The sequence below is a fragment of the Psammomys obesus genome, unplaced genomic scaffold, assembly GCF_907164565.1.
Source record: "Psammomys obesus unplaced genomic scaffold, mPsaObe1.curated_primary_1811, whole genome shotgun sequence".
NCBI classification, from domain to species: domain Eukaryota; kingdom Metazoa; phylum Chordata; class Mammalia; order Rodentia; family Muridae; genus Psammomys; species Psammomys obesus.
Window position 1 is genome coordinate 5,999,476 of NW_026586589.1, and position 20,264 is coordinate 6,019,739.

Below are 20,264 nucleotides of genomic sequence, written 5' to 3' on the forward strand. Positions count from 1 at the left end.
GTCCAGAACAAGTAGAAATGAATGCCTGCATTTGGAGTGCTCAGACAGCTCTTTCTTGTTTGTTTTTGGAGACAGGGTTTCTCTGTGTAGCTCCGGTTGTCCTTGAATTCACTCTATAGACAAGGCTGGCCTCAAACTCACAATGATCCACCTACCCCTGCCTCCCAGAGCACTGGAATTAAAGGCTCATGCCACTGCCACCCAGTTTAGTGCTCTCTACTCTTAAAAAGGCTGGGCCCTAAGCCAGCAAATGATGCTACCCACTTGTAGGCTGGATATTCCCACGTCACTTAAGACAATCTAGACAATTCCTACAGACATTACATTAGGCCACACTGATCTAAACCTCCCTCACTGAGACTCTTCCAGATGATTCGAGCTTGTATCAAGTTGGTGACCACAAATGTGGTCCTTACAAGAGAACACATTCATAGACTTACTCATGTATTATAGACTACATTCTCTTATTTTTATTACTGCTGTTGTTAATCTATTTTTGCCTACTTTATTAATAAAACCTTCTGAGTTAATATTTGTAGGAAAAAGCAAAATATGTATAGAGTTTGATATAATCTTGGTCTAGGACCCTATCGGGGTCTTATAGCACATTTCCTATAGATAAGTAGAAATGAGACTATACTTTTCCCCATATGGAGAGCCAAGTGATGGGACATCTTTAATTGAAATGGCACCTCAGCACTCTAAAGTATTAGGGGGGCAGATGGATATCTGAGTTTGAGGCAGCCTGGTCTACAAAGCAAGTTCCAGAACCGCCAGGGTTACACAGAGAAACCCTGTCTCAAAGAAAAGAAGAAGAAAAAAAGGAAAGAAAGAAAGAGATTACTCTTCCACTGTGTTTCACTATCACCTTTGCCAAGTACATACAGCTAAATTTGGGCAGTGTTCTACGTAAGATACTAATTCTGGACTTTATTCATTTCCAAAAGTATATATGTTTTTGTTTGTGCCATTATGCAACAATTGTACCATTTTATTACTAGCAGTGCTGTAAGAAGCTCTGAATTAACATGCTCTAGCTGAGCCCTGTCTGTCATCTTACTATTGTTTTCTAAGTGGTTCGTTGGTTGCTTTTATTTTTCCAGGTACATTTATCTTAAAATCAGGTAAGGTAAGTTCTCCAGTTACATCCTTCAGGATTATCTTTGATAGTGTAGGTCTTTTGCATCCCCAAAACCATTCAGAAGCACATTCCTTTCTTGTTTATTGGTGTGTGTGTTTACTTGCTTTGAGGCAGGGTCTCGCAGTGTAATCCAAACCAGCCTCAAATTCAAACTGCTGTTGCTGCAGTAGTACTTAGGGTACAACATGCACCCCCATGACTGACATCACTTTCTAGAAAAGTCCCGCTGGGGTTTTGATTGGGATCATGTGGATTTTCCTAGTGGTTCTCATCCAAGAGTGATTTTTGGCCTCCACAAGACAGTTGGCAATAGCTAGAGACATTTTTGGTTGTCATAGCAGTGAGAATGTTAATAGCATCTAAAATCAAAAGGCCAAGAAAGCTGCTAAGTACCCAGCAATGCTCAGGGCAGCCCTCCATTAACAGATTATCACCCAGCTGAAATGTTGGTAGCACTGCTGTAGGAAGCTATGAAGGAACATGCTCTAGTTGAGTCCTGTCTGCCATCTTACTATTGTTTTCTAAGTGGTTCACTGGTTGCTTTTATTTTTTCATTTTCACCCTTGTTTGTTTGTTTGTTTGTTTGTTTGTTTGTTTGAAACAGGATTTTACTCTATAGCCCTGGCTGTTCTGGAACTCTGTAGGCTAAACTGGCCTCGAACTCAAGGGAATCTGTCTGCCTTCACCCTCCAAGTGCTGAGATTAAAGGCATGCACCACCTCCACCTGGCCATTCTCACCTTCTTTTAGGTGAATCATGAATTTGTATTCTCCCATTTCTATTGCTCTGGTAAAGAAGATAATTGTTTACAATTCTTTTAAGAGCGCATCCTCCAGATTTCCACATGTGTTTGACATCTTGACACAGTATATCTGGTACAAATTATCTACCATTTCCTGGCACTTGTAGGCTTTTAAAACACTTAATCCCACCCCTATTTTAGTTTCATATCTGCGTAAACTACAAGACTTGATGATGACTGACGTGTCCATTTAACATATTTTATGTTGATGAGCTCCATTTTCTTCATTCTACCTACTTTCCGTGCTTCTATCTAGGTTCATTTTCCCACTCTACTTTTTCCTTTAGTGCATTCTGACAGTGATGGATTCTCTCAATCTTTGGTCTAAAACCCAAGGCCTTGAGCCTGCTAGGCAGGTACTCTACCACTGAACTATGGCTTGGGTATACCCTCATTCTTTGAAGCATTTTTGTATTGCATAAAATTCAAGGTCGGTAGTTGTCTTCTGGCCCATTAAAGAGATTACCCTAGTCACTTCTAGTTTTTGTCATGCTGTCTGAAGCCATCTGTCATTCTTTTTACGATTTTCCTTGTTGGCTAGGCATGGTGATACACACCTGTGTCTCCAGCACTAGGAGGCAGAAGCAGGAGGCTCATAGTCAAGAGCCCAGACTAAGCTACACAGGGAGACTGGCTCTTGCTCCTATCCCACTACAAGAAAAAGTTTGTTTCTCTGCCCCTTGGTTCTCAACAGAATGACCGTGATGGGTTTGTATACGCTCCTCTTGCCCCAGTCAACCTGGGATTTGCTGAGTTTCCTGAATCTGTGGGTTGATTTCTTTGTTTTGGACATTTCAGTCATACTTTTTATGTTCTTTCTTCTGGGACTTTATCACACATGAGAACTTTCAGGATATCCCAGGTACCTTTATTACCTTGCTTACCATTCTTTTTTCTCTCTTGGCTTGAGTTTAGGCAGTTTTTATTGATTTACATAATTAATCTTGTCTTCTTCATTTGCTACTAAATCGTCCAGTGTGTATAAGTACTGTATTTCTTAGCTCTATATGTCCCTTTGGTGGGGGGAGGGGAACATTTTCTCAAAAAAGAAAGATTTACATTAAAGCGTTGGTATGTTTGTGAAGTGTCACTGTGTGGCCCAGGGTAGACTTGAACTCATAAGTTTCCTGTCTCGTCATCACAAGTACTGAGATTGCAGTCCTATAAGAATATGCCAGCAGAAAATTATTTTTTAAGTAAAAGCAGTAATTTAGCCAGGCATAGTGGCATATACCTTAAATCCCAGCACTTGGGAGGCAGAGGCCAGTGGATTTTTGTGAGTCAGGGACAGCCTGGTCTACAGAATAAGTTCCAGGACAGCCAGAACTATGTAGGAAACCCTTTCTCAAAACAAACAAAGAATAATATTTGTATTCAGAGGACATTTTATATAAAATTAAAAGGAGTTAAGATGTGTGAGTCAAGAACCAAAAAGTTCTTATTGAGTATGTTTAAAAGTCTACCTAAAATAAAATATATTCTGGGATTTAATAACTGTGCAGTCAACTTTTAAGTATATTTAAATGAGTTCAATTTAGCTTCTAGCAAACAAAATTACTTGAATTCATAGAACTTTTTAAATTCTAGCTCTACCCTTAATATCTTCAAGTCACTTACTAAAAAGAAGGCAGCAGTAAATTAATGCCTTCAGATAAACAGAGAAGCTACCTTAGGAAAAGTTAGTCCAGCAAGATGGCTTAGTGGTGAAGGTGCTTGCTGTGAGGTTGAAGGAGGGACATGGCTCTTCCAGGTTGTCCCCTGACTGACGTGCACGTGTGCACACAGGCACACATCCCCTGTGTTTATCTGTCTGTCTATTCAACCTACCTACCTATCTTTTTAATTAAAAAAGGGAGAAAGGAAAAGAGGCATCTTCTGTTTCTTGAGTATATAGTAATCTCTATTGATTTTTTAAATCTATTTAATTTTTGATTTTTCCAAGAGAGGGTTTTTGTGAGTATCTGATTGTGCTAGAACTCACATTGTAGACCAGGCTAATCTGCCTCTGCCTCCCAAGAGCTGAGACTAATGGTGTGTGCATCACTGCCTGCCTAATTTTGTTTTTTAAAGACCTTGGCTATTTAGGTTGTCTGGGGGTCTGCTTTTACTGTCTTTCCTGTGGAGTGTCAGTTATATGGTCTTGTTTCTTCACATGCTAAGAAGCATCATCATGTATGTTAGAGAGTATATATAAAAAGACTACTAGTGACTTCCTCACAGGGTTTGTGGGATCCCAAAGGCCAGACTTTCCTTGGTATCTGTGCACTGGAGCCCTCTCTTGGTTCATAGGCACAATCCAGCACAGCTCTCTGGAATGGCCAGGTCTTGGCCCATATATACACCATGCTTCTATGGCCTGCCAGCCCTATGGCCACTGGATTTAGGGGTACTCACTCATGCAGATAAAGATGTACAGCCAAGGAGAAAAGAGCAAGCCCACCACGTTGGATAATCACTAATGCAGCGAGGGGTGATCACTTATCCAACGCCAGCATTTTACAGTGTTACACACTTACAGTCTCCAGCTTCAGGTCAATCCTTAGTACCCTTGGGCCACAGTTTTGTGTCTTCCCAGCATGCTTTGTTTTCCCAAAAGGATTTTGCTCGCAACTTTTATTTATTTCTTTCTTTCTGTGTTTATCCTCTTTTTTTGTTCACTGTCAGTCTCTGAATTTGAATTTCTCCTCACAGAAAAGAAAAGCTTTCAGATGCTCAGCCTCTTTGTTACCTCTAAACCTGTCTCCTTTACTTTTCTGTGTGCCATCCAGCTTTCTGTGCTGCTGAAATCTCTTCTCCCATGAGATCTGTGGCAGTATGCACTCCTGCTTTTCCTTCTCTCTCGGCACGCCCTTTTTCCTTTTGTATTGCTATCAATCTCACCCAGCTCTTATGTTTCCTCCATACTACCATCCATATAAAGTTGATCCCAATGCCCCCCCCCCAACACACACACACACTTGAAACCTCTCAGTGACAAGCACAGGCAAAGGGAATCTTGAGAGAGAAGTCCAAGCTGCAGAGGAAAGAGGAATCAGTTCAAAAAGGATGTGAGAGAGCCTTCTCAGGTGGTAGAAACATTGTCTTGCTCTGGGTAGGTCTGTACATCCTCACTGACCTGTGCACCAAGACTGTGTTTTGCTCTGTATATGCCTCTTCTTTCAGCAGCCCAGGGTTAGAACCCAAACTCTAGCCCAACCCAGAACCTTATGAATTTGCCCCCAGGTCATGGTTCAGGCATGCTATTGTGAAACTCTGGCTTCCTCTGGGATGTGACTCCTCCCTGCTCACTTAGAACCTAAATTTAGGTCTGTCCTAATCCCTAGAGACAGTAGTGCATGCTTACATCCCTCACCACACTAGAGATACTCCTAAGAATAGGAATCAGTTATTTGCAGTCTCCTTTCTCCCCTTTGCAATGGCTGAACTCATTTATGGAGCCCCATAAATGTTGGCTAGATGGATGGATGGGTGGGTGGATGGGTAGATGGTGGGTGGGTGGATGGGTAGATGGACCTTCACTTTATATCTGCTTTGAGCTTGACCCTTTTTACTGAGAAGCTTCCCTGCTCTAGCCTGCAGGATGTTTCCTCGGTGAGGGGAAGGTGGTTGTGCAATGGCGGTGTTTGATACTCCTGAGGAGGCCTTTGGCGTCTTACGTCCAGTCTGTGTTCAGCTCACAAAGACCCAGACAGTGGAGAACGTGGAACATCTGCAGACACAGTTACAAGCCATAAGTGACGCTGCCCTTCAGGAACTACAGCAGTACGTCCTCTTCCCCTTGCGATTTGTCCTGAAGACCCCAGGACCCAAAAGAGAGCAACTAATCCAGAGCGTGGTGGAGTGCCTCACCTTTGTCCTCTCTTCAACATGTGTGAGAGAGCAAGAGCTTCTCCAGGAACTCTTCTCAGAACTTTCAGCCTGTCTGTATTCTCCCAACTCCCAGAAACCCGCAGCTGTATCAGAGGAGTTGAAATTGGCTGTGATCCAGGGACTTAACACCTTAATGCACTCAGCTTACAGGGACATCATTCTGACTTTTTATGAGCCCTCTATTCTGCCTCGTTTAGGATTTGCTGTGTCTTTACTGTTGGGCTTGGCAGAGCAGGAGAAATCAAAACAGATTAAAATCGCTGCCTTACAGTGTCTACAGGTTCTCCTCCTTCAATGTGATTGTCAGGACCATTCGAGGCCCTTGGATGGACTGGAGCAGCAGCAGCTGGGGGACTTGCTGGCATCTTTCTTACCCGGAATCTCAACTGCACTGACCAGAATCATCACAGGAGACTTTAAACAAGGTCACAGCATTGTCGTGTCTTCCCTAAAGGTTTTTTACAAGACAGTGAGCTTCATCATGGCTGATGAACAGCTCAGAAGGATCCCAAAGGCCCAAGCAAAGCCTGCGGTTGAGCACAGAGTGGCTCAACTGATGATTCACAGGGAAGCAGACTGGGTAAAGAGTACTGGCGACAAGCTGCTGATTCTGATTAAAAAAATAATGGACTGTGTCTCTGTTCACCCGCACTGGAAGGCGAGGCTGGAGCTGGTAGAGTTTGTGGAGGTTCTGCTTGTGAAGTGCACTCAGTCCCTGGTCGAATCCACGGGTCCCCTCCTGAAGGTGTTAGTTGGCCTAGTGAATGATGAAAGTCCTGAAGTCCAGGCCCAGTGCAGTACAGTGTTAAGGCGTCTCGCAGATCAGAAAGTGGTGGTGGGCAGCAGAGCCTTGGCTGACATCTTGTCAGAAAGCCTGCATTCACTGGCCACATCTCTTCCCCGCCTGATGAACACACAAGATGACCAGGGCAAATTCTCTACCCTTTCCTTGTTACTGGGGTATCTAAAACTGTTAGGCCCCAAAGTACATGTGATTCTCAATTCTGTGGCCCATATGCAGCGTCTCTCCAGAGCACTCGTTCAAGTGCTGGAGCTAGAGGTGGCTGACGTCAAGATGGTGGAAGAGCGGCGCTGGAACTCTGATAGCCTGAGTGCTACGTCAGAGGCCTCAGCTGCACGGCCATGGAGCAGAGTCCAGAGGAGGTACTTCCGCTGCTTCACTGATGAGAGGGTCTTCCTGCTCCTGCGGCAGATCTGCCAGCTCCTGGGTTACTATGGAGACCTGTATTTGCTTGTGGATCACTTTATGGAACTGTACCAGGCATCTGTCGTTTACCGGAAGCAAGCTGCCATGATCCTCAATGAACTGGTTGTAGGGGCTGCTGGGCTGGATGTAGAAGATATTCATAACAAATGTACAGGCACGGGCCCAGAGGAATTGAGAGAGATTGTGAAGTCTATCCTGGAGGAATACACAAGCCAAGAAAACTGGTACTTGATTACTTGTATTGAAGCTGAGGAGGGGGAGGAGGTGACGATGAAGCAGCAAGGCCTCCAGGCCATCACATCTGGTGCCCACACCTGCCAAGTTGTACCTTTTCCAGCCTTGTCAAAGCCAAGCCCCACTATCTGCTCCATGAACAGTAACATCTGGCAGATATGCATTCAGTTGGAAGGGATTGGCCAGTTTGCTTATGCCCTAGGAAAAGACTTTCGTTTGCTTTTGATGTCAGCTCTCTATCCGGTATTGGAGAAGGCTGGAGACCAAACCTTGCTCATTAGTCAAGTGGCTACTAACACCATGGTAGATATTTGCCGTGCTTGTGGCTATAACTCCGTACAGCACCTGATCAATCAAAATTCAGACTATTTGGTAAATGGCATCTCTTTAAATCTGCGTCACCTCGCTCTGCACCCTCATACCCCAAAAGTCTTGGAAGTCATGCTTCGGAACTCAGATGCTAGCCTACTTCCTTTGGTAGCAGATGTGGTTCAAGATGTCTTGGCCACCCTGGACCAATTTTATGATAAGAGAGCTGCTTCCTTTGTCAGCGTTCTACATGCTCTGCTGGCAGCATTAGGTACATTAAAAGCCCCTTTTGATGCCAGTTGAGATAGGAGCGAGGATCCTGGTTTCCCTGTTCTTATTTTATCCCATGTTCGTGAATGTGCTATGGTGGACATTGGAAAGGTTGTCTCTCCAACCCCACAGGGGATTGTCCGGCTCCATTGTTTATTTTTTATGCTTTAAATATCTCTGCCATCTATTGAGCCCTGCTGTATGTGAGGGATATAAGCCACACAGACCAGGTAGAAACAGCATTTTTTATTTTACAAATAAGAAAAAAACCAAGGCTCAATGAGATCCTGCTCAGCCAGGGTCACACTATTAATAAGGGATAAAGTTGGATTTGTAGCAAGTTTATTCTTCCCACGCCAAACCTGGTGCTTCTCAGAGCTGGCAGTATCTGTGCTGGTGGAAGGCAGGTGCTGCTCAGCCACAGAGAGCTGGAGCAGCAGATAGGACCTTTGTTTTCTTTTCCTTGGGTTGGGAGTTGCTTCTGGGAATTGAACTCAGGGCTACATATGCTAAGCAGGTATTCTCCCACCGAGCTCCATCTTCAGTCCTCTAATAGGCTGTCTGATAATGGTAATGCTGTTTCTTTTGCCCAAGCAATAGTCAGTAGCCATGTGTGGCTAAAACTACTGGGAACTGATTACTTTGGTTTGGGGCTGTTTGTTTGTTTGTTTGTTTGTTTGTTTGTTTGTTTTACAGGTGGGGGTCTTATTCTGTAAACCAGGCTACCCTGGAATTCACTATATAGCCTAAACTTGGAACTTGGCAGCATTCTTTCTGCCTCAGCTTCCCAAATGCTGAATTTACAGGTGTACTCCATTATGCCTAGCAGGGGATTAAAATTTTAATTCTGTTTCAACTTTTATAGCCACATGGACCATACTGGTCAGCAGTAATCTAGAAGCTTAAAAAAACATTTGTTTATATTTTATGTGTGTGAGTGCTCTGCCTTCCTGTGTTTGTTTGTCTACTCGTGTCCTTGGTGCCTGCAGAAGCCAGAAGAGGGCACTCTATCTCCCAGAACTTGAGTTACAGTTGCTTGTGAGCCGCCATATGGGTACTGGAAATTGGACCTGGGCTCTCTGGGAGAACAGCCAGTCTTCTTAACCTTCTGTGCCATCTCTCCAGCCTTTTGCCCTTTGTTTTATTTTATTTTACTTTTTGAGGCAGGATTTCTCTGTGTGGCTCTGGTTGTTGTGGAACTCGATCTATAGAACAGGCTGGCCTCAGACTCACAGAGATCTGCCTCTGTCTGCCTCCTGAGTACTGGGATTAAAGGCGTGCTCCACTATGCCTATCTTTTTTTTTTTTTTTTTTTTTTAATTTTTTTTTTTTTTTTTTGGGGGGGGGGGGGTCCTGCATGTGTCTGTGCACCACATGCATGCAGTGCTCTCAAAGGCCAGAAGAGGGCATCAGGTCTCCTGGAACAGGACCTACAAGTATCTGTGAACCACCATGTTGGTGCTAGGAATTGAACCTGGGTCCTTTGGAAAAGTAGCCAGTGTTCTTAAACACTGAGCCATCTCACCAGCCCTTCCTTTTAACCTTTTAATTGTACACGTTGACTTGATTGTCTCATCTCTGTTTTGATCCTGTTGAGTGCCTGCTAGGAGTATTAGCCACCATTAGCACGGCACAATTTTGTACCATGAAAAAAATGCCACACTTGGTAAGATTATACCTGTAATCCCAGCTGCCAGGAAACTCAATCAGGAGGAGTTTCAAGGCCAGCCTGAGCAACATAGCAAGACCATGCCTAGTCAATAAATAAATCCCTCAACTGAACAGTTAATTATTAAATTAAAAACAATGGACTATATACTGTTGCCTTTACCCAAAGAATATATCTCCAGTGCTCTTAATAGCCTCTGAGGCAAAGAAAAGGTCCTTGACCTCATTCTGTCAGGCTGAAAGGACAGGATCATGTGATAAACTTTCTCAGGAGAGGTAACGGGACAAGGACTGTGCTCTGCTCTTAGGTGATATTTCCAGTGTTCACTTATTCATTCATGAGCATTCACATACAGCATGAATGCTCTCTTCACTCATAAAGCCTGCTGTACGTCAGGTGCTGCACTAAGTAGTGAGGATACGGCAGTGAACAAGATAAACAAACTCGTGGAGCTTTTCTGCTACTGAGAGAGAAATGATAAACAAGTAATGAAAGCATTAAGCAAGCTCAGGGAGCCGCTGATAAGCACTTTGAAGGAAATGAAAACCTCATGCAAGGGAGAAACAGGGATAGGCTACTCTAAGTTGCATGGTGAGGGAGGGCCTCTTTGGGAAGTGCCGTTAAAGCTGAGACCTGAAGGCAGAGGAGGCTGCCAGGCTGGCCGTGGCACTTTTCCTGTGATTCTGAGAACACTATTGGCAGAGGGATGTGATGTGAATGCTCCAAGGACAGACAGGCAGGGATGAGGTGTTTGGAGAAAGTGTTGTAGAGAGTGCAGTAGGATTAAATAGCAAATGGGCAATCCTATGGGGCACATAGGCCAGAGAAGAAGTTTGGTTTTACTGCAGTCACTCAGCATCATGACAAAGTAGCTGAAGCTAAAACATCCTAAAGAAGGAAAGGTTTATCTGGCTTGCGGTTTCAGAAGTTTCAATCCAAAGTCAGCTTGTTCTGTGCTTCTTAGGGCTGTGATAATGTAGAGCATTTTGGCCAAGGGCCATGATGGAAAAAAGCTGTTTGTATCATGGCAATCAAGACACATAGGCAGAGCGAAAAGGGGCTGGTAACAAAGAGACAGCTTTCCTGGGTATACCTACAGTGATTAGTTACTTCTTCCACCCAGCTCCCAGCTCTCACAGTTGCCACCAGCTTCCAATAGCACCACCAGGTAAGGGGCATGGCTTTTGGGGGCGTTTCAGATCCTAACCATAACACTGATCTGTGGCTCATAGTCACTGGCAAAGCAGTTGTGAACAAGACCCACCCAAGTCTAGACTGGCTTGGACCTCCTACTAAGACAGCTAACTGCTTAGACATTGCAGGCTGGGACCAGCCTCTGTGGGCCAGATGTCCCGTCTCTGCTACACTGGAGAACTTTGCAGCTTGAAATTTAAACATTTTACAAAAAGGCTTAGGAAGCTACAGAGATAGCTCAGTGTTTGAGAGTACTTTTAGCTCTTGAAGACAACCCATGTTCAACTCCCAGCAGTCACAGTAGGTCACAAGCATCTATAACTCCAGTCCCAGGGTATCTGATGCCCTCCTGACTAACACAGGCACCAGGTACACACATGATATACAGAACATACATGCAAGCACAACACTCATACACATAAGATAACAAGTTTAAAAGCATAGGATATGTGTCTTTTCAGGAAATAGCTCATTTGGATTTTGAAATTGAATTTTCTTGGATTCCTGATGTCTTTGGTCATCTGAAAGAGGAAAAGTCACACATCCTATGTAGCACTTTTTAAAATTGAAGTACAAGAGTGGGACTCCATTGCAAAAAGGAAAATAAGGATTGTTAAGACTGACTGGAACATTGCGGGGAGGGGGCCAGTGAAGCAAAATTTGAAAAAAATTTGAAAGTTTTGAAACAACCCAGATACATAGCTGCATTTTGAAAAGTAATAAAATCACCACTCACTCACCTATCTGAAGCAGTTGATTCTGTTTGTCATCACATTGCATAATGAACGGCCTTTGAAGATGGGACTGGAGGTTTGCTTTCAAAGAACTTCCGAAAAGTCGCAAACAAATCAGGTCCATGTTTTAGGCCACAGTTTCTATGCATTGACTAAAAAATAACAGGTGCCCAGTGAGGACAAATCAGGAAGTGTTTAGGCCACAGTTTCTATGCATTGACTAAAAAAATAACAGGTGCCCAGTGAGGACAAATCAGGAAGTGTTTAGGCCACAGTTTCTATGCATTGACTAAAAAAATAACAGGTGCCCAGTGAGGACAAATCAGAAAGTGTTCCTATCACACTCCACACTGGGGGAGTGTGTCCCGTGTGCACAGGGCTGTGGTGTTCTTAGGACTGCATCACATCCCACTGTCGTCATAGCACTGATTTTAACCAGAACTTTCTTGGTTGACATTTCAGTCCTTTCTCATACTTTGCCACCACTGCAGAAAACTTTAAAAATTGCTGTATTGTCTTCTGCCTTCTGTGTGTCAGTAGCATAAATTCCTACAGGAATTGGCTTGTTCAAAGAGTTTTGCATTTAAATTTTTGATTGAGAGTATCAAATTGCTCTCCTAAGAGGCTGTACCAATTTAAGCTCCATCAGCAATGTAAAAGTGCCAATTTTGCCACACCCTCACCCATACTTTATTACTGAGCTTTTGATCTTTGCTAATCCAATAGGAGAAAAATAGCACCTTATTATAGTTATAATTTGCATTAAGAGGGAGTTTGAGCTTTTCATACATTTAAAGCCCATTTGTGAGCAAAGACATTTTCCAATCTGATACCAGCTTTGAAAGTAGAAATAATCTGCAGTGTGTAGACTCCCAGCAGGAAAATGCTGGGGCTGGGCTTTAACTACTTGGGGACCAGCACCTTAGAATATACCCAGGGCCTAATTTATACCTGGGGATGGGGCACTGAAGAAATGGCATTATTTAGCAGGCCTTTACTCCCAGCACTCAGGAGGCAGAGGCAGATAGGTCTCTGCCTTGTCATAAAAAAATTAAAAGGATGCTTAACTCCACGTGTAAGAACCTCTAGGGAGTGGCTAGGAAACTCATCTCAAGCCTTTGCCCTGTGATAGTCCCAGTTGCCTGAACCTGTCACCTGCCTTCTGCCATTCTTCTGGCTCTGGACAGTTGCTCCTTAATAGAAAGGAGATTAGCAGGTACTAAAAGTGACAAGTCTTGTCTTGCTGTCTACAAAAGGAAGGGCACTGGACCAGAGCTATGGCATTAGAGGCGTTACTGCTTTTTTTGTTAAGTATCCAGAACCTTTTTTTTTTTTTTTCTCTCTCTCTCTCTTTCAAGACAGGATTTCTGTGTGGCCCTGTCTGTCCAGGAACTTGCTCTGTAGACCAGGCTGTCATTGAACTCACGGAGATCCCCCTGCCTCTGCCTCCCAAGGGCTGATATTAAAGGCATGCGCCACCACTGCCCAACCTGGGTTTGTTTTGTTTTGTCAGACATTTTTTTAATTAAAGATTTCGAAGGGCCTCAATATCCAAGAGGGGTTGAGATTAGAATTTCTGTAGTTGAATAAGGATTTTGGACCCTGGTTAACACTCCATATTCACCCTGACCTCCTGCCTCCTGGTTTTCCCATGGGGATCCCTGCAGAGGCACAGTTGGCTCAGGCATTTTCTGTTAGAGACCCGTGTGCGAGAGTGCTCATTCTCACAGCTGCGCAGAGCTTGGCTTATAATAAGCTGCGTGTCTTGTCCTCAGAGTCACATTTGTATTTGCCCGTTAGTCTTCTTGGTGCTCAATCTGCATATGTTTCGAGTTCCCACCCTATGCTGTGGGCATATTTGAGTCAAGAGTTCCATGGTGAAGATTCTCGTACCAAACAGTATACACAAATACAGCACAAAATACGAAGGGGAAGAGTACTGTATTGTGTAAGGGATGGGTTTACCGGGAAAGCTCTGATTGTTTCTGAGATGTGAAGCGATTTGGAGTTAGCCAGGTGTAAAGTGGGAAAAAAGTGTTCAGGACATTCGAGAGTAGCACGTTTAAGAGTTCTGAGGAAGGAAAATGCCCCACACGAGCGCCTCTGGAATACGGGAAGTTGTCAGGCAACTCACTCGAGTAGTAGATACGGGTTTCCAGTAGTGTTGTCTACATAGCAGAGGGCTGTACCATCCGTGCCAAAGAGCTCGTTCTACTTATGAAGTGCTAGAGCTATCACTAACGAGCAGGGTCATTGTGATGATGTTTTCTTTCAGCCCACTGGTTCCCAGACTCAGGTTCTACTGGGCAACTCCAGCAGTGCTGTTTAGAAGAGGAGGGAAGGCAAACAGCAGCAGATCTCAAGGCTGGCACCACAGCTGAGGACATCGAGCAGTTTGTGCTGAACTACCTCAAAGAGAAGGATGTGGCAGAGGGCAATGTTTCTGACCTTGACACTGAAGAAGGTAATTGCTATTTATTTTGGTTTCACTGGTTCCATCTTGAAACATTGTGAAAACCACAAAATATCATTCCAGAAAGTGAAAGAAAGGTTGCCCCAAACCTCACTCTGTGCACACAGCTGTGTCTGTGTGTCTATCTGTCTATCTGTGTTGAATAGGACTGACCCTAGGACACTCTACCACTGGGCTATACCCTGTGCCCTGCACCAGAGTCTATATGTACCATGTCTTTCCTATGTTCAGTTATAAAGGACACTGAGTTTTCATCATCAGTGTTGGAGAGGCAGCTACAGAGAGTCCATCCCCCATGTGAGGCTGGAGTTGCCTCCAGCCTTTCTGTGATAAACTGTGGCAAGGGATGATTCTGGGTGGGTGACCCCTTCCTCCTACATGCATATCTATAAATTCCTGCAAGTGGGGTTTCTCTGTCAAGATATGAGCATCATGTAATGCTGGTCCGATTGCCTTCCAGACAGTCATACCTGCATCTTCCCAACAATGACAAAGGTGCAAAAATTACCTATTTCACTTTTTCCTATGTTACCAAGTTAAAAATGGCTTATTATTTCAGTTTTTATGTCTTTGATTAATGCAAGTTGAACATACTTCTTTATGCTCCTTCCTAGCATTTTTTTTCCCTTAGATCCATTGTCTATTCATAGGCTTCATCTTTCTTTATTGGTAGAGAAAGATTGCAGTGTTTTTCTTACCTATTTATATGAGAGGGGAAAAAGAGAGTTCAAGCCAGGAGCAGCTCTGGCCTCTTGTTTTATTCACAAACTCAATCTGGAGCTTCAGGTCACGGAAGGATTAATAAATTATTAGAATCGCCTCTGCAAATATAAAATGCCAAGTCATAATGAGCTTGGTGGTCCCAGGACTATCCTAAATCGAACTGAGTCCCAAATTAGTTTGTTAGGTTGGAAGTGAGCAGATTCCTTTTTTCTTTTTCATTTTTCCCATCTGTGCTCTGGTTCCAGTGAGCTGGAGCCAACACATCCAGGAAAACAGGAAAGGATAGCTCGCTGCAGTGAACGCAACAGATTTCCTTCTGAGCAGTGGGAAGTAGCACAGGTCCAAACAAGGCTCATGAGTTGAGCCGGTTGCCATGGACAAAGTGCTCTAGTTGTAACCTGCTAGGCATTGTCTTCTGTTTCTTTGCTGAGCCAACTCAAACCTTTCTATGAACCATACTCCAACCTCACCTAAACCTACAGCTCTGAAGATTGGGGGTGACTGGGCCTTTCATGATGAAGGTTGCCATTTTGTCCAAAATCCAAGCCCCATCAATAAACTTGTTCTTTTGTGATTAAGATCTCTGGTTCTGGGGCTGGTGAGATAATTCAGCCAATAAAGTGCAAGCATGCAAGCATGAGGACCAGGGTTTCATATCTTCAATTCATATAACAAGCCTGGCATGGTGGCATGGGCTTGTAAAGACAGGCAAGTCCCAGAGCTCTCTAGCCAGCTGGCCTAGTCTATTCAGTGAGCTTCAGACCAGATGAGAAATCCTATTTCAGAAAACAAGGTGGATAACTTCTGGTTTTGTTTTAACATTTTAACTCTTTGTGAATTTCACATCATGTATCTCATTCCCACTCATTGCCCCCTCCCTTGCAACCTCCTCCCCAACAAAGAAAAAAAATCTCGTTGTGGAAGATGTGGTGTATCACAATGTATCCCACAGTATACCCTCTTATCTACATTTCTTTGCTTGTAAATGTTCATGGCAATGACTTGTTGGGTTGGTATGATGCCTCTGGCTTCTGCTACTCTATCGATACTGGAACTAACTAGGGACATATCCCCTTCCTTCTGTTTTGCTCTTACCACTAGAAATAGGTAGGAATTGGCCCTAACAGGGTCATGAGAGCAGGAGACAGGGGCCACAGGTGAGCTGGCATTGAGGGTATGAATGTGGGAGAGTTGGCCCCATAACTTGGCCACTTGTCTGCTGTGTAGCAGTGTTGGCAAGAGAGCTGGCCGTAGGGGTCATGACAAGAGGAGAGCTGGCCATGCCCCTCAGCTGCTGTAGCACTGGGGAGAGTAGGCCTTGCACTTCACCTGGAGAGCACAATAGAGCTAGCCAGACGAGCCAGTCCCATGGGCATAAGCATAGGAGAAACGGCCCTGCTTCTTGTCTACTGAGGGGTGGCATAGACAAGGGAGAGATGCCCTCCTCTGCTTCCTCATTTCTCATCATCTATAGGAGGTAGGAGAGCTGGCCCCAGGGTCATGAGCATGGGAAAACTGGCCATGTCCCTCACCAGCTGCAATACTGGGGAGGACAGACCCTCACCAGGGCAGCAGACTAGAGCTGGCCCTAGTTTGGGAGGGGCCCTGGCTGCTGGTGGGTGTGTCCCTATGAGCTGAAGAGCCAGCAGGCCGACCAGCTCAACCTCAGATCCATGAAACAGCTGATCTTACAGATCTAAAACTGCAGGGTCTCCCTGACACAGGCAACAACTGGATAACTTTTAAACAAAACCGAAGTTTGACTTTTAGCCTTTACATGCATGTTTACACACTCGCGCGCGCACACACACACACGTGCACCCACATGGACATATATAAACATGCAAAGATCTGGTTCTAGTGTATAGTTGCTGGGATCAGATAGATTGAATCAGTCTTCCAAAAACAGAAGCTCACATCCCTGAAACAGCACCTCACAACAGGCAAATTTCAAAGAGTAGACCCTCCTCTGAGGAAAAGCAGTCTAGTCCTATCACTCTTGCAGTTACAATTTTTCATGGGTATTTGGTTTCCTTGAGTTTATGAGATTGTTTGTTTTGAAACAGGTTTGACAAGAACATTCTGTTTAACCACATACAGGGACCTTATACATCCAAGGTCTCTTTCTCTGAGAAAGCCAAACAGTCTGCAGATGCATTTCCATTCATCTTCTCAGCTTCGAATGGAGACTAGTACAGCCCCTATTCGAAGGTTCAGGTTTTCCGGTAGAGGAATCTGAACCCAGAAAAAGTTACAGAAGCAGTGTCCAGCTCAGTGGGAATGCTTACTCCCAGCCTTTGATGGGATAGTGGGTCAGGACAGGGCCACTGTAGAGACAGGAAAGTCCTGCAGGATGGGGTTGGCCTGGGTTTCAGGCAGGGAGAGATGACAAGAACTGTGATGTCCTCCCTCACTCTCTAAGCGGCAAGTGCCTTATCCCTTTGGTGAGGGTGATGTACAGTGGAAGGAAGTACTAACAGGTTGTAGAGTCACCCTGGCCAAGCCCCACGTGTGTACTGCACCAGGTGCCCTATAATGTCAGCTCTCAAACAAAGATAAGTAAGTGTTTGGTGCTAGCCATCCCCAAAGATCTTGCAAGCTAGTAGAGTTGATAAGCTTTGGCCATCTGTGGTCAAAGGATGAATCAAAGAGAAAGGAAAAAAACAGAGACAAAGCCACCAAGCACACTGCCCAGCTGGGGCTCCAAGTCAGAACTGTGCTCTAAGAAAGATTTTAAGTCAAGCTGGGTGTGGTGGCACACACCTTTAATCTCAGCACTCAGGGAGGCAGAGGCAGGCAGAGGATCTCTGTGAGTTCGAGGCCAGCCTGATCTACAAGCAAGTCCAGGACAGCCAAGGCTACATAGATAAACCCTGTCTCAAAAAAAAAAAGTTTTAAGTCACATTATCTCATTATCTATCCATTATTCTTCCTCCCATGCAGAAATTCATATCATGGAGTCTGTGCTGTATCTGCAAATGTGGGGAGATGGGGCAGGGAAGAAGATGGGGTACCGCTTACTGTGTAGCCTTGGCTGACCTCAGACCCTGATATCCACCTGCCTCTGCCTCTTGGGCTCTTGGGATCTTAGGTGTGTACCACAACACCAGGCAAACTTCTTGATTTGTACAGCTTAGCCTCTAAGTATTATTCTGGAGTCTGAAGCTGGCAGTCAAGCTGGGTGGGACACCTTTCTAAAGCATTGTTTCCAATTCTGTCATTTCAGAGGAACAGTCAGCCCCTTCCAAAGTGGATGAGAATGACACTCTTCCAGATGTGGAACCACCGCTGCCAGTGCACATCCAGATAGCCAAGGATGTGATGGAGCGATGCATCCACTTGTCAGCAGATAAAAATCTAAAAATCCGCCTGAAGGTCAGTGTGTGGTCCATCATGCAGGTCTGAGAAGTGTTATGGTCAGTGGTGACAAGATAAGCAAGCAGATTCTCTCATCTCCTTGTCCATGAGAAGCAGCAAGAGGAGTTTTCTTGTGGGACGTCAGTTTTAACATCTTTCTGTATCAGCTCGAATGCCAAGAGGAGCTGAGTCCCCTACATTGAAAACTGGAGCCTGGCAGGTCTCCAAGGCAAGAAATACCATGTGCTTCGAAAGGCTATCATTTCTGTGCTGCCTTAATGCAGGATGCAGCTTTTAGTAACTTCTTCTGAGCCTGACCCTTATCTCTGTTTCTGTTTCTGTTTTCATCATAGGAAAAACTCTAGCATTTTCTGTAATTTGACTTCCTCCAGGCAAGCCCCTATCATAAGGACTGAACCACACAAGTGATTCAGTGAAAGAACAGTGAGGAGGGGGAATCACATACTCACTCCAGAAAAGTTCTGAAGCTAAAGAAAAGCACCACTTCTCCTCACCCCGAGCAGGAAGACAAACAACTGCCTTAGCTGCCCAGTGGCCTTGTTAAACGATGTGGGCAAAGGCAGGGAACCCTGACTGCATGTTAGCACCACTGTTGGGGTCTGTGAAACCGCCCTTTTTCAGTCTTCTGAGACATCTTCCCATTCCACGTTCCACAAGCCTCTGGAGCAGGGTACATGTGACTTGCACAGCTTCAGTTTTAGTGTCTAGTCACTGTTTGGCAGGCTTCTATACACTCTTCGTCTTTGTGGCTGCTATATACACACTGCAGTTATTAACAGTGTCAGTTGCTGCCACTTGCCTTTAGCCCCAGAACTTAGGAAGCAGAGACAGATGGATCTACATGAGTTCGAGGCCAGCCTGCTCTACAAAGCAAGTTCCAGAAGAATATCAGTTAGGCTAGCAAGATGGCTCAACAGGTAAAGCTACTTGCCATACATTAGACCCAACTCTCAAGACCTCTATATTAATGCTGTGGCACACATACTCTGGTACACAGATGCATACACAATAATAATAAATAAATCTTTTAGAAGCCTTTCAGTAGACCCACATAGCTGAGTTAACACGATACCTCTGCCCTTTACTAGTCGTGTGACCTTGAGTGAGCCTTCACATCAGCATGAAGAAAATGGGAACAAGGGTGTTACCCTCACAAGATTGTTCATACAAAGATATGAAAACCTCAGCCAGGTGTGGTGGTACATGCCTGTAATCCCAGTGCTCGGGGAGGCAAAGGCAGGTGGATCTCTGAGTTCAAGGCCAGCCTGATCTACAAAACTAGTCCAGGACAGCCAAGGCTACACAGAAAAACCCTGTCTCGAAAAAAAAAAACAATTTTAAAAAGATAAAAGATCCTAATGTATGGCATGTACGCTGATTCGTCCCCTCCCTCAACTGAGCCCTTATGCAGGGCATGCAGAAAACAGGTACAGATGTGAGCCCTGACTTCATAGAGCTTTCTATCTGTTTTGGAGTGAGGGCAACAACATATCCAAGCTTAGGAGGTGCTAGTGAGATAATTAACAGGTACTGTGATAGAAAAGGGTAATGTATCCATGTCTTCTGAGTCCAACTAGCCAGCCAAGCAGGCCTCTGAGGCAGCAACATTTCTAAAGGTTGAAGAACTATATGCAAAGGGACAAAGGCAAGGAGAACATTGCGGGGAACAGGCAGAGCGGGGAAATGGGCATTTTTGAATCCACGAAATAAGATGTAGCTTGTCTAAGACAAATGCAGCCATTGGTGCCACACTCCTCTCTTGGGTCCTGTTAAGCTTTCTCTTCTACCTGCCAACTCTGTGTCCTCCATGGCAGTGGCCTCTTCTAGTCTGTGCCTTCGCTGTGGGGTCAGCTGGTTGTAGGAAACTCCTAGTAAAACCCCATTGGCTCACAACTGTCTGTAACTCCAAGATCTATCGCTCTCATATAGACAAACACTCAGACAAACCACCAGTGCACATCAAATAAAAATAAACTATTGAAAGAAAAGAAAAGAAATGAGGGAAGAATAAGGAAAAAATGACCTGGAAAAATGATTCCCTTTAAGGGCTGGGGAGATGGCTCAGAGGTTAAGAGCACTGCTTGCTCTTCCAGAGGTCCTGAGTTCAATTCCCAACAACCACATGGTGGCTCACAACCATTTATAACGAGATCTGGTGCCCTCTGCTGGTATGCAGGCAGGATACTATATATTAAATAAATAAATAAATAAATAAATAAATAAATAAATAAATAAATAA

At 44.5% G+C, this 20,264-nt stretch overlaps 1 protein-coding gene across 2 annotated transcripts in view; it reads left to right on the forward strand.

The window, feature by feature from the left end:
• Tti1 (TELO2 interacting protein 1) overlaps window positions 1-20,264 on the forward strand; it is a 46,712-nt gene that overhangs the window by 11,173 nt on the left and 15,275 nt on the right. For both annotated transcript variants that reach the window (XM_055602448.1, XM_055602449.1), the window contains exons 2-4: window positions 5,516-7,855; window positions 13,727-13,915; window positions 17,874-18,022. In XM_055602448.1, the coding sequence (XP_055458423.1) occupies window positions 5,557-7,855; window positions 13,727-13,915; window positions 17,874-18,022 (2,637 nt within the window). In that variant the 5' untranslated portion in view covers window positions 5,516-5,556. The remainder of the gene's footprint in view (window positions 1-5,515; window positions 7,856-13,726; window positions 13,916-17,873; window positions 18,023-20,264) is intronic.